Source organism: Mastigoproctus giganteus, chromosome 6 (genome assembly GCF_048544385.1).
Source record: "Mastigoproctus giganteus isolate SK-2022 chromosome 6, ASM4854438v1, whole genome shotgun sequence".
NCBI classification, from domain to species: domain Eukaryota; kingdom Metazoa; phylum Arthropoda; class Arachnida; order Uropygi; family Thelyphonidae; genus Mastigoproctus; species Mastigoproctus giganteus.
The window spans coordinates 82,317,380-82,332,145 of record NC_143580.1 but is presented as its reverse complement, the minus strand read 5'-3'; the positions used below and the strand labels follow the sequence as shown (position 1 = coordinate 82,332,145).

The 14,766-nt window shown below is 36.3% G+C and overlaps 1 protein-coding gene across 2 annotated transcripts in view; it reads left to right on the top strand.

Moving 5' to 3' along the window:
* LOC150084438 (oxysterol-binding protein-related protein 1-like) overlaps positions 1-14,766 on the top strand; it is a 707,041-nt gene that overhangs the window by 192,056 nt on the left and 500,219 nt on the right. For both annotated transcript variants that reach the window (XM_090376067.1, XM_090376066.1), the window contains exon 10: positions 11,007-11,070. In XM_090376067.1, the coding sequence (XP_090232193.1) occupies positions 11,007-11,070 (64 nt within the window). The remainder of the gene's footprint in view (positions 1-11,006; positions 11,071-14,766) is intronic.

Sequence of the window (14,766 nt, the reverse complement as noted above, 5' to 3'; positions counted from 1 at the left end):
TATTTATTGTTATATTTTATTTATTTTTATGCCTTTATTATAATATACAGCCACTCCCCAATTAACGTAAGGGTTTCATTTGCGGACCACTATGTAAGTCGGAATTTCTCTAAATAAGCATTTAGGGAAATTCCACACTCTCAACTATGCGTATCGAATTTGATAGAAGCAAAAAAGAAATGTTCGACGAACATGTAAATAGAATTATTCAATTTTTTTTATCTCATGTGCAGGAAAAATTACAAAACTGTACAAAATTATAAAATTACAAAAAGAGAGAGGAGACAGGCATAACATCAGCAAGTTTTGCTGTAAATTTGCAATTTTTAATAAAAAATCTTAAAATATTTTGTAGGGTGTTGTTTTTATATTAAATCTTACATTTTCATAGCTAATTTCAAAAAAATTAATGAAAACTGTTGTCATACTCTGCGATTATAGACTTTTTGGTAGAAGTGTTTGTAGGACTTATATTCAACGAGAAGATGCAATTTCTTGAACATGCTAAATATCTTAGAAGGTTAAGAGAATATTTGTGAAGATTAGAAGAGTTGAGTGGAGTCTTGAAACCAGATCCTTGGAGACTTAATGAAGGATTTTTTCTTCCTGTTGTAACTTATGCATCAGCAGTAAGGACTCACTGGTTCTAATATGTTCCAATAGTTCACATGTGAAGGCAACTTACTTCCTTTCAACAATTTGTCTTGTTTTTTTATAAATAAGTTTACAAGGACTGTTTTGAATGATGACATTCATATTATGAATGTTGGCAGTGGATGTAGTTTTTTAGATTTATAGCTTAATTATTTATAAGAAGAGCTTTAGAGTTTAATATTAAAAGGAACAGAAGATTCAGTATTGCTGGAGTAGAGGCATGTCCAGAGCCTACTATTGAATATAACCCTCATATGATAAAAAGAGGAAGACAAAGATTGAAGGCTGAATTGGAGATAAAGCCTAGTATTCTTCAGAAAAGAAAGAGTTACCGTCTCCTATATTGCTGATATGGATTTTGCTAACAGCAAAATAAGACATTGACTTGTCTTTAGTATATCTGTTTGCTGCTTTTTAACTGGACATGGTTCTCTTAATTAAAGTTGAACAAATTAGATTTTCTGGAATCTCCCTTCTGTTCTTGTGGAGAAGAAGAAACAGCATGGCATTTTTTAGAGGAATGTATCATCTGTCAGAATATGAGACACAATCATTCTCCACAAGAACAGAAGGAGTCATCTGTTGGAATTAGACTATGGGTTCCAAGTATACACATCAGCTAGAAACCGTGTACAGTCAGTCCTCATATAACACGTGTTTACACTACACGAATTCGATCATACACGATTTATAAATAGGGGAACAATATTGTATAAAACACTACCAAATTCGCTTATGCACGATTCGCCTTTGTGTTTACAAGAAATGGCAGTCGAACACAGAATCACCCCAACTGAATGCAACACAATAGGAATGAAGAGAAGATTCTGAAAATGTATTTGTTTTTTATATCGGTGAAGGGGAAACACATTTCACCATAAAAACGTAAAAACCAACACAATTCCAGCTATTGGTATAATTGCAAATGCAATTAGATTGAGTTTACTACCAGTTTATAACAGATTCCACTAGCAGAAATGCAACTGGAAATTGTTTTATGGTAGTAACCCCTAGAAATGTGCTTTAGTAAAATGTGAAGTGTTAATAGTGTATTTCTGCCTTTACAGTGTTGTTTTTTCAGTTGCTACACACGCGCAGCTTTGTTTATGTTTATCAAGCATACCTCCTCGTTTTGTAATTGTGCTTTATTCCCTAAAAATGAGTAAAATACTTAAAAGGTGTGAAAAGGAAGCGTCCTGGTGAAGACACTGCAGATTCAGAGAGAAAAAAAAAAAAGAAAAAAAAAAAGCAATATCGATAAACAGAGGCGGATTGGGTCAAAAATTCTTACTCGAGAAAATTTGCAGTGGCCTCATACTAGCGTTTATGGCCAAAATCACACCGGCCTCTGGTCCATTGGGGTTTCCCCAGTAAGGCTTATGGCCAGTCCGCCTCTGTCGATAGAGAAAAAATATGAAATTGTGAAACGCTTTGAGCGAAATGAAAGACCATGTGATATTGCACGTACTACAGACCTAAATGAGGCAATGCCGAGAATTAGAAAGAATGCAGAGAAAATAAAAACAACTTTCATAGCAGGAACAACTCAAAGTGTAATTAAAATCCATTAGATTAAGACACAAAGAACTGGAAGAGATGGAACGGCTGTCATCTGTTTGGATAGAAAATCAAACAAAAAACAAGTTTGCTTACGATAGAAGCGAAAGCATTAGCAATATTTTATTACGTAATAAAATACGTATTTTATTACGATTATTTATTGTGTTTGGTAATGTTTTGGTTACAAATGTGTGTTCAAACTTGGTTGGCCGGCACCTAACCCTATTTTTCCCATAGGGCCTGTTGTTTATATTGCACGATTTTGCATTGCACGAGGGTTTCTAGGAACACAACTATCGTCCTATACGAGGACTGACTGTACTACAGTGGCTAGACCCAGTTCAGCACCAAGCCATTCATATTGCTACGTGGACATTTAGAACTTGCCCTGTCCAGAGTTTTATTGTCAAAGCAGGTGAACCCACTGTTCCTGCGATGAAAGCAATTGTCAACAGCTTGATTTCCATTCCTTACAGTAATGTTATCCTTGATATTGGCATTTTAAAGATATTTGCAGGACTTGCAAATGAGATGATTAAAAAGAAAAAGCAAATAGATTATAGTAATGCTATACAGGTTACCCTCATATAACATGGTTATTAGGTTCCTGTAAAATGTCGTGTTGTGCGAAACTGTGTTATATGGGACTAAGAAAAAGTACAAAAAAGGGGGGGTTACGTTCCAAAAGGTAACAAAAATACACCATTTCGTTAACAAAATGTTAACAAAAATACACCATTCTAGATTTTGTGTATCTTCTGCTCTCTTTAAAAAATCAGTAATCTAGGTTTGTTTGCTTTTGCTTGATAAATCTTTGCGAATGTCATCGTATCAAACTAAGCATTTTTGAAGCTCCCTTTTGAACTTTGGACTTCTTTCAGTTAAGAATCTGCATTCAAAAAATAAGATTCTAATTGCTCAGCTAACTTTATTCTTTCCCCTATGCTTTTTAGTATAAAATTTGGAAGTTTAGAATCTGCGATATTATCATCTGAATTGATTTGATTTTACCTCCGATGTCATTTGCACCAAATCCACTATGCCGGCTTCTTTTTCTGCCAGTAATTCTTGAACTTCTTCAGTAATCATATCTTTTTTTTTTTTTTTTTTTTTTTTTTAGCAGTATTGGCGACTAAGGCCATGTTACTCTGTGTATGTTGTCTATATACACAGACCAGTAAAAATTCCTCCCTTCATTGACGGGATTCGAACTCGGGTTCTTTTCTAGCCAGTGTGGGGGTGGAGGGTGATTCTATCAACTGTGCTACCCATGAGGGCTTCAGTAGTCATATCATGAAACCCTTCCCCTCCTACCGACATAGCAAGTTCTACTATTGCACCGATTCCGTTTTCTGCCCATTCGATCATATTTCCTGAATGAACTGACCTGGCCATACATTTTTCCACACGCATTTAATGTTGACAGTTTCAGTTCTTTCAGCAGTAAAGTTATGATTCTTATACAGTCCACAATTGAGAAATGTTTCCATGCCTCCATTACTTCAATAGATTTGGAATCAATTTTTTTCAAAATCCACTGTAACGATTTTCTGATGGAATGAGTTTTAAAGGTGGATATAATGCTTTGATCTAACGGCTGAATGAAAGTTGTATTAATCCAGTACAACTGTGGCAGTAGGAACATAACTTCAATGTTTGGATGACTTAAATCTTTTGGATGGCCTGGTGTGCTATGCTATCCAATAGTAATAACACTTTGAAATCTATATTTTTTCACAAGTTCAATAGCACAGAACGTAACATGGGAATTTCCCAACAAAATAAAATACAGGGATTTTTTTTTGACTAGTGAGTCAACAGCGGGGATTCAAAAAGAGTGGAAATTTTGAAAAATTACATCAACATAATACCAGGGTTACCCCTGCACAAAAGCTCAAAAATACTCTGTTATAGTATTCTGTTATGAAGGTTTATCGAAATTCTCTGTGTTTGAGCAAAACCATGTTTTATAAGTACCGCATTGTGCGAGAATTGCTGCAATTTATCAATCACGTTAGAGCGAAACCGTGTTGTAGAAGTGCCATGTTATACGGAGGTTGCCTGTACTTCATAGTGGTAGGGGTGGTAACTCAATAGAGTCTTTTGGTCTAAACAGTTCGAGTAATCTTGATTTTAGCTTTTCTGTTCATTTTCTAATATTTTAATAGTTACTTGAGTTTACATATTTCAAATTTTTGATTTAAAAGTGTGAGAAACAAATTTAGTCTGTCTAATGAAAGATAAGAGTAATTAAAGTATGGATGAGGTTTAATCTCAAGGAATACCATTAGTGTGGCAAAATGAAATGAAAATGCCTCTCTTAACGTACTGAAGTAGGAAATAGTCATCCAATAATTTATAAATGTACTGCTACTGTGTGAGTGACCAACCCAAAAGTTTCAGTCAATGTCTGGATAGTTAAAATCCCCCATTATAAGACATTCTGATTTACTATTCTATTCTGATTTACTATTCTCTTCACTATATCCATCATAGTCGTTTAGCCTCTAACATACTCTTACTCTCATTTTTGTTATCCTGATACTTAAGTCACATAAAACTGACTCAACATTGCACTGGCCACCCCTATCAACTGGGTGCACCTTACCTTTTGATTTCTTCTTAACCAAGAGCATAATCCTCTTCCCCTTCCTGCCCTTTCTTTGTTTCTGTACCCATTTTACATACCATATTCACTTTTTTCACCCCATGTCTAAGTAGCACCATTTTTTGATTGATATCTGCATTTACTGTGCTCCCGGCACTAGCATGCAATAGAATGTCCCAGAATGTCTCAGGCTACTGCATGTAAAATTAGAAGCAATCATCCTCTCAGACTAGCAGTTTTCCACCCCACCTAACACTGCCCTGATAGCATATTCTAGGGATTTCTGTTTAAGTTATAATTTAAAAGTTAAAGACCATGCAAGTAAAGACATGAGAAAAATTCTATTCCATGAGGTGTGCACAATCTCTCCAGGGCCAAATTGTTTGACAAGATTCATTGCCCCATCCCCAACTGAAATCTGTTAAGTGGTACGGATCCAGTACTGATCGGAATTGTTTCTGTTTGCTGTTTTTAGAGGAGCCAGCAGTTTTAATTTAAACATTTAAAAGAGTCAATATGCGACGCAGAAAAAAGTGCACAATGCAAAAACAGCAATAATGAAAGATGGTAATATGTATTTTTTAAACGGTGCATCTGAATTTCCTACCTATTCTCTGTAGTATATTATGGAAGAAAAAAGTTGCATATAGTTGCTTCACTGATCTCCCAGTTTTAGGCATTTTTGATAATACAACTGTTTCCATGATAGCTAACTTATGTGTGCATATTGATAGGCTGCAGTCCTTTGGACTAAGCAATATGCTATTGGGCAGCATATGAACAGATAAAAATGGGTGAAATTTGCTGTCTCAGTATATTGTTTTTTTTTTTTTTTAATGAAAACCCCAAACACAAAAGGTGATGGAACCTGTACTACTTAGTACTGTGTGTGGTTTCAAGTTTGAGAAAATAGAAGACGACACTTGTTGACATCAGGCTCGAATTTCTATAGATAGCAATTTTTTTGTAGAAAACAGAATATTCCTGTACTACAAAACAAAAACACTGTGCTAATACATTAAGCTTGTCAATTATGCTTGTCATGATGCCTTTCTGATACCTGAGTACCAAGATAAAATCATAAAATTAAAAACAAACTAATGTGACCACCATTATCAGTGCACAAGGAGACATGTCCATTTGACACACACCAAAGGAAGAGTACGACCTCTACAAAAAATAAAATAAAGATAGGGAACCCATAATGACTACTTCTTCAAGTCCTTGTGAAATTTAAGAGGATCATGTTTCAGTTGTTGGCTGCTCTCCATCAAATCTACTAACGATGTCCTTATACAAATCTGAAATGAGACAGATAGTTGTGAACAAATGTCAAAAGTATATGCATGATATACCATGGAAGAGTTTGAGATAATATAAGACTTTGATGGTAAAAAAGGTAAAGTGCAGCCATTATCAACCCACTGCAGGATGGAAGCCTCCTCAACAAGTCATGCTGAGGGAAATGGACCATAATCTGCCACGCTGGTCCAGTGCGGGTTGGCAGATCGACCGTATTCAGCAGTCAGGGGCTTGAACCCCGGTCTACTCAAAGAGCGTGTGCTATTGCACTCCCGCTCTTGATCACTCAGCTACAGAGGGCTCTGAAGTTGATGGATTTCTCCATTACTTTGGAAAGAATAGAGGTAAGTGCAATGGGATGATAATTGGAATTCAAGGATTTGTCACCCTTTTTAGGAACTGGTTGAATATGATCCGATATCCATACAGAGGGAAAAACTTTAATGGAATAAGAAAGTGTAAAAGGGTGCCACAGAATAGAAGCAAGCTCAGGAGCATGAGTTTAGAGAACATGTGGAGAAATGCTATCAGGACCTGGAGACTTGACATCGAGGTTGTTCAGAATTCTATTTCGCAGATAGGAAGGATTGAGTACAGTGCGATTGGTATGGTAGTGATTTACTAAGATCATTAATGCAATAATTAGAGGTAAAGTAGGAAGCTAACAGGTCAGCTATCTCTTTGGATGATGATTCAGTTGAGCCATTGGGTTGTAAAATAGATGGAATATGAATGAACAAAAGTTGCAACCAATAGCTTTTTCCAGAGACAAGAAGGCTAAGCTACTATATGGATTAGAAGCAAGTTTCCTACACTTAGCCAAAAAAAAAAAGTTATTAATCAATTCAAACTTAATTTTGAACAAATTGAGTTTGAATTGATTAATAACTTTTTTTTTTTTTTTTAACAACCATTGCAAGCTTTAGTGTAGGGAAATAATGAAGATGGAGATTTGGATAGAAGCTACTTTCAGTATGTTATGTTCTTACCTTGAACAGTCTTGGCACATTTATTGGAGGCCAAGGATTAGATAAAGGATGACATTTTAGCATGCACTGTGAAATAAAGGGTTTCATCCCTATAATAGTGGAGTCCCACAGGGTTCGGTGGGTCCACTGTTGTTTTGTATATTTATCAATGATATTGATGAAGGTATATCAGGCTTAGTGTCGAAGTTTGCAGATGATACAAAGGTTGGCAGGGTTGTTAATGACAGTAATGGCAGTGTGCTACTGCAACAGGATCTAGATAATTTGGGCAGATGGGCTAAGAAGTGGCAACTGAAGTTTAACCTTGACAAATGAAAAGTACTGCATATGGGTAGAAGTAACCCCAGAGAAACGTACCAACTATGTGGTACTACACTTAAGGTGGTAGAAAATGAAAAAGACCTGGGAGTAATTGTGCAGGCAGATATGAAGTTTTCTGAGCAATGCAGACAGGCTGCCAGGGCAGGTCATGGGGTTTTGTCAATGATATATAGGAATTTTGCTAGCAGGGAAAAGGAGGTGATTATCCCTCTGTATAAGGCAATGGTCAGGCCACGCCTTGAGTACTGCGTACAGGTCTGGAGACCTCATTTTAGGAAGGATGTAGATTTACTTGAGCGTGTACAGAGAAGGGCAACAAGATTGGTGAGGGGAATGAAGGGATCCTCTTATCAAGAGAGGCTTAAGTTCTGCAAATTGCAGTGGCTGGAGACTAGGCACCTGCGCGGTGATCTGATTGAGGTGTATAAGGCCTTGAATGGGTTCAGCACGCTGAATTCTGATGGGATCCTTCCACTTGTTCAGATTACGAACCTAAGGGGGCATAAATTCAAATTACGAAAGGACAGATGTAGAATAGATGTGCGGAAATTTGCCTTTAGCCAGCGGGTGGTTAATTGCTGGAACAAACTTCCATCTGTCGTTGTGGAAGTTGATAGGTTGAATAAATTTAAGGAGGAACTGGACAGGCATTTGGAGGGAATGGTGTGATTTTTTTTTTTTTTTTTTTTGGCTGATGCTGCATAAGCTCATACATTTGCTTTCTTGCATTACATGCCACTACTACTACTAATAATGCCGCCGTAGCCTAGTGGTCAGGCGCGCGGGTGCATAAGTACACGTGCCTTGAGTGACCGGGGTTCAAGCCCGTGACTGCTGAATACGGTGCTCTTTCTTGTATTCTGTCTATCTTGTGAACTCCTCTGACCGTTTGGTCGTCCCGGAGTATAAACAGAAAATTTATTTATTTATTTTTTTATTTTTAATACAAGAATAATTCCACTGACAATCTTAGCACACATTTGGATTTGGAAACAATAATTCATCTGGGAAAAGAGGAATAGAAATCACATGGGTTGTCCTATTTCAAATTATTGTAATGCCAAATGACACAAGGTTGAGAGTGGATGTAAGATAGAGAGGCTCCATCAGAAAAGATACTATCACTGTGTTGTGTTCTGAGTACCAGAAGACCTCAGATCACAACACAGTACATTTAATGATGTACACTATTTTGAAAAGCTGTTTATAAGGGAAAGATTGATCATTGGATGTGTGGTTACGATTATCTGGTATTTGGGTGACCAAATGCCCAAATTATGTAATGTTATTAATAATCACAAAAGCCTCAGAATTTCAACCCACTGAACATGCGCAGTAAGAAAATTAAAGCTAGTTAAGGCTGTGCACATTAAATTCACTAAACAAAATTACAACAAAATGTACTTCACTGTTAAGAAAATTAAATTGGAGAAAGGTGAATTTCAGAGAATGATAGATGAACAGATAAATTTGCAGAATGTTGCAAACAGATTTTAAGCCAGAGGAGATTCCAGATTAGGACATCTCTGACTAGGAATTTCAGAGGGTACATATGCACAAGTATGCTTTTGTAGCCAAAGAATTTATAGATGAAATACTTAGGGAACAGAGATGGATGGTGGCTGATGGAATCAGTAATTCAGATTCTGTCCAAAAAAGTAAGGCTCCTGGCAGACTCTGTGCCAATGGATATCATTTATATTGGAACTGATATTTGTTTGTGAAATGAGTTAGGAAAATATTTTGTTGGTGTAGATCTTTTCATAGGTGTTTGATTTTATTAGTTTGCTCATGATGTAGATATAGTAAAAGTTGGGAGATGGGGAATATATTGTATGAATATAGTTTTTTAATATAGTCTATACCCAGCTCTTTAACATAACATTACCTAATATTACTACTGATAACCCTCCAGATGCTTCCTGGAAATTTATCAGTAGGTTCAGTGGACGATATAGTGGTGGACTTGTAAAAGCCATTTTAAAGCTGTTTCTTCAAAACTTAAGGAACGTTGAAGGGATGGGGAGATGCCAGAGCTTTTCTCTGGAGAATAAACATGGTTTTTCACAACTTCAGGCCTCTAATAAGCAGATGGTGGTTTGCATTTATGAGACTCATCTGCCACCTAGTATTCCCTTGTTACACATGGGATTGGATATTACAACAACAACAACAAACATTTTTTGGATATAGTATTTTTGGATATCCAATATTTTTGGATATAGTAATAGTACTCATAATAGTATTTGCCATAAGTGCAAGGAAGCCACAGGCTTTTGCACTATATAGCTATATGGCATAGACACAGCAAGAATATGCCCAGCTCCTTGATAATGTGCTCTCCTGCATGCACACTTCTTTGACTACCTCTAGTCAGTCGCTAGTGGAGTAGAGGCTGTGAACAAAATTATACACAGGCTGATATGGATGCCTCCTAGAGAGTTACCAAAAGGTTCAATCCAGTGGATTATCAAGCAGCCAGCCTGTGAAAACCATTTTAAGCACTGTACCCTCAAAATGTAAGGAATATCAGATCTTGCCATGATGCCTATCATAATCTCAAAAGATAACTTGTATTACACAACAAGAGAGAGAGATGGGGATAGTTGTAACTTTGTCCTGTAGACAAAGCATGATTTTTGCTACTTTGTGTCCAGTTAGCAAATTGGTGGTATTGCACTGGGTGATGAAACTCACCTACCACTTATTGACACAGACATCTTGCTTAACGACAGCTGTGGATGCCCTTATGTTCACACCTGGGTGGCCACCTCCAATATGCTATGTGCAGTGTTTCTGACCTTGCATGTGGGATAATATACTCAGGGTTACTAAAAATCTCAATCATGAAGGTTCCAGCAGAAGATTTAGTTATTGTGGAATGATTGCCTTTTTGGAATTTGGCTGACTTGACTCACAAGTGGGGCATGAATAGTAGTTCAAATTTTCTTCCAAGTATGATATATACAGAGCAGTTAAAATGCTCTTTACAGAGCATTTTAACTGCTCTGTATATATCATACTTGGAAGAAAATTTGTAACACTTCAGGGATCACTTTGATTTAGAAACTGTTTGTTAACAATTTTTCCAACTTCTCATTCTCATTTAGAGTGGTCTGTGTTTCAATCACAGACCACTCTGAATGAGTGAAAATTGTTGCACTCTCAGGGAGAACATCATTAATGCATCTTTCTTCCTTTTGTTTCACTGGAAGGGGGGGGTGTTAAAAAGTATCTATTTGTGACTATGTTGTGGACTGTTTGTGTGTGAAAATTTTGAAACGGCTAATATGAAGCACTTAGGTCATGCTTATTTGTTTTTTTTTTTTTAATTAAAATTAGTTACCATTATGAATAGAATATTTTATTTTATGGTGATTGTGGTATAATTGACAAAGATAAGAAAATTAATGAAAAGTATTCATTAATTTTGTGAAGTAGACACTGCATAATTACTAACACAACACAACACAGGCCCATCCACTAATGGCCTTGGAGATATCTTTTATTATAATTTGACTGGACTATTCTTTATCATTTTTATGACTCACTATAATATTTTTGTTTCTTAGGGCAGATTCAACAACTGGAACTAAACGAAAAGGTTATAAATACTTAGATGGAGGAAAAGTGGTAGTAAGTTGAACTAAGCAGTTTTTTTTCCCCCCTTGATATATAAATTATGGGAAGGAATTCAGTATATTATAATTATGCTAAAATTTGGCATTACAGAAAATAATGATGAGAATGAATAAAGTTTACAAAAATCTGTTTGAAGTATATTTAGTCCTTCTACCAAAAAGAAATTATGAGTTGTGTAATGAGTGGTTTATATCAGAGGTCTGGCATTGATCCATACTTATACCTCTGATATAAGTACAGGCTGACTTCAATTAATGTGATTAATTTGTCCCGCGAGTGCATCATGTGGATTATTATATTTGTTTTACATCACACAAAACGAATATAATAATCAATAGGAAAAATTATAATTGGTCTTTGACCTTCAGGAATGTCCATAAAAAATTTTAAAAATAACTTTTTAACTGTATACCATATAAAAAGATAATGAAAATAATTATGGAATTAAATGTTTATTGCATAAAATAGTGGTTCCCAAACTGTGCACCGCAGAATATTTAAAATTTTCAAGGGAAACACAGTGATACTTGACATCCATCAGACACCACGCAAACTACTAGCTCAAGTTAGTTCATAGTTTCAACATTTCTTATTAAGTTGTTTGGACCTAACTACTTAATAAACGGAACTGTTAGTTATTTCTTTAAGTGCGGCGTGAAAAAATTACCGAGACACTAAGGGCACCATGAACTGAGAAAGTTTGGGAACCTCTGACACAGAATACACAATGAAGAAACAATTTGTTATGAAAATATCTGAACAGAGTCATTTGAACAGTGTTGACTTTCTCTTTACATCAATCAATTTCCGATAGCCAACAACAATCTTCTCCGGGCCCTGGCGAAATAAATATCGCAGAGAACCTCAAACCTTTTGTTTGAGGTTCTCTGCGATGTGAAAGATTTCATCTAGTTCTTTTATTGTTATTCCTTTGCAGTAACATTTTCATCTGGCTCATTTAAAAATTATAATTTTTAAATGCAAATCTGCATTTACTTTATTAGCAGGAAACAAACAAGAAACACGATGGTTGATGGAACACACTGAGACAGGCAACAGGCAAACGTTTGTTTATTGCCCATCCGATGCACAGTAAGCTTAATGCGTGATTCAAATCTTTTTCAACTATCACATAAAAAAAGATTGTGATAACTGGAAATTTGGATTGTGTAAAGTGAAAAATGGTATAATTTTTTCAAATAGTGGTAACTGAAAAACGCGTTAATCGAACTCGCGTTATGCAAGGCCTGGCTGTATTCCATAGCAGCCCCCTTTAATTTGGTTTAATTGAGTACATATCTGCCTAGTGATGTGCGCTCAGTTCCCCAGATAAATTGAATCTAGTCTTGCTCTTTTGTATCCCCCTCCCCTGTTCCTTTATTATTTATCAAAAATTACAATTTTTCTTTTTTGGACAATATTATAATAATATTGCCATGGTGATTGTCATTTTATGTTGTAGTTTTCTTGCTAGGGGTGAACAATCACCACCACAAGAAAACAACCCCCCCCCCCCGAGTTCCCAGCGTCCGTTTAATGGGACAGGAGTGCTAAGAATCCCCTGACTCAAAATGGTGAATCTTTTGAGAATTGGAACATGGAATGTCAGAATGCTGGTTGCTGTGGGAAAACTTAAGAATGAGATCAAGGAATGAAAAGACTTAATGTACAAATGTGGGGGTATGCGAAACTAGATGGAACATGTGTTTCCGAAGACAAAACTTTGTATTACTCTGGAAATGAAAACAACATACTCCAGATGGAGTGGCATTCAAGTCACCAGGGATATCTCTCCAAAAGCATCCTCAACTTTGTGCCACATTCCGAGCAAATAATGTTACTCCAGCTGAAGGGACAACCTTTAAATGTCATCACAATTCAAGTATATGCTCCAATGGCTGATAAGGAAGATGTGAAAATTGAACGTTTTTATACAGAGCTGAAAGAAGTAGTCAAACTAACAAAGAAACAAGACCAATATATTGTTATGGGTGATCTGAATGCTATGGTTGGAAAAGGCAGATCTGGTGAAACTATAGGAGAATTTGGTTGGAGCAAGGAATGAAAGAGGGGATTGGTTAATACAGTTTTGGCAAGAGGAGAACTTGATGATTGCTAACACCTGGTATCAATTTCCCAAGAAAGGCTTTATACATGGAAGTTGTCCCTAAACAGCACACAAAACATGGTCAGAAATCAAATTGACTATATTATGATTAATCAGCATTTCCGGAGCAGTATTAAAAGCACCAAGACACGCCCCAGTACAGATATTGATTCTGACCACAATCCAGTCATAATTGAGATTAAGCTAATATTTAAGGCTATTAGGAGAAAGCAACTGACGAAGAAAGCTGACTTAGAGAAGTTAAAAAAATCCAGAAACATATCATTTAATGAAGACATGACTTAACAAAAGAATGCAACACATGCATAGACATGAGGAGAGGGCAGTGTAAAATCTTTGGAAGGGTCTTAAATATGAGCAGAAGCCTGGAAAACAAGATGCAGGATATTTCAGAGACTGCTGGGAGTAAATGCTGTACAAGTAAACACATGGGTTGTGTTAGGGTAGCTAACAATAGGAACAGGTGCATGTATACTTGCATGTACACCAATGCTAGGAGTTTGGTAAATATATTTGATGAATTTGAGGTATTGGTCAAAACATCAAAGGTAGATATTGTTGGGATATCAGAAACGTGGTGTCACACAGATATAAGGAATGCAGAACTGGAATTTGGGGAGTACAATGTGTACAGAAAGGATAGACAGAATAGGAAGGGAGGAGGGGTTATGCTATTAGTTAAGAAACACATAAAATCCAAGGAAGTGAAGCCAGTCGACATCGCTGGACAGTGCAATGTCGAGTCAGTTTTGTGTGACATAAGCATTGGGAGATCAAAATTGAGAGTAGGAGTGTGCTATAGGCCTAATGACTCTGATGAATATAATAAGAAACTGTACAGGGAAATAGAGTGGGCCAGTAAATGAGAGAGTCTTATAATGGGGGATTTTAATTTTCCAGATATTGATTGGAATTTCTGGGTTGGTCACTCACACACTAGCAAGGCTTTTGTGGATTTATTGGATGATTGTTTTCTACATCAGCATGTAAGGGAGGCAACTAGAGGGAGTAATACTCTTGATCTGATTATCAGTAGTGATTTTTCATGCATTAAGAATCTGCAGATAAAGGAACCACTAGGTGGCAGTGATCACAATGTGCTGAAGTGGGATTTAATCAAAGAAGTAACTACCATCAGGGGTAAAGGGAAGGGTTTTTGCTTTCGTAAAGACGACTACAATGGTCTGAGACAGTATTTAAATTCTATACAGTGGGACCAACTGATGATATTACCAACAGCAAATTCAAAATTGGAAGCATTCAAAGAACTTATCTTGGAAGCTACTAGGCTTTACATACCAACTAATAGTGACCTAAATCATTAGGCCACTGTAAATTTTACTTTTTATGACCAGGTTTTGGCGCACTATAGCCTTAGTCGCTAATGTGCCAATAAAACCCAAGCAACAAACAAACATACCAACTAAGAAATATTGTTCAAGGTTTAGGCCTAAATGGATGTCAGATGAACTAATGAGACATATGGCAGTGAAGAAAAATGCATGGGATACATATAAATTAACATGTGACACAGAGGCCTATGATAGATATAAGCTGGTCTG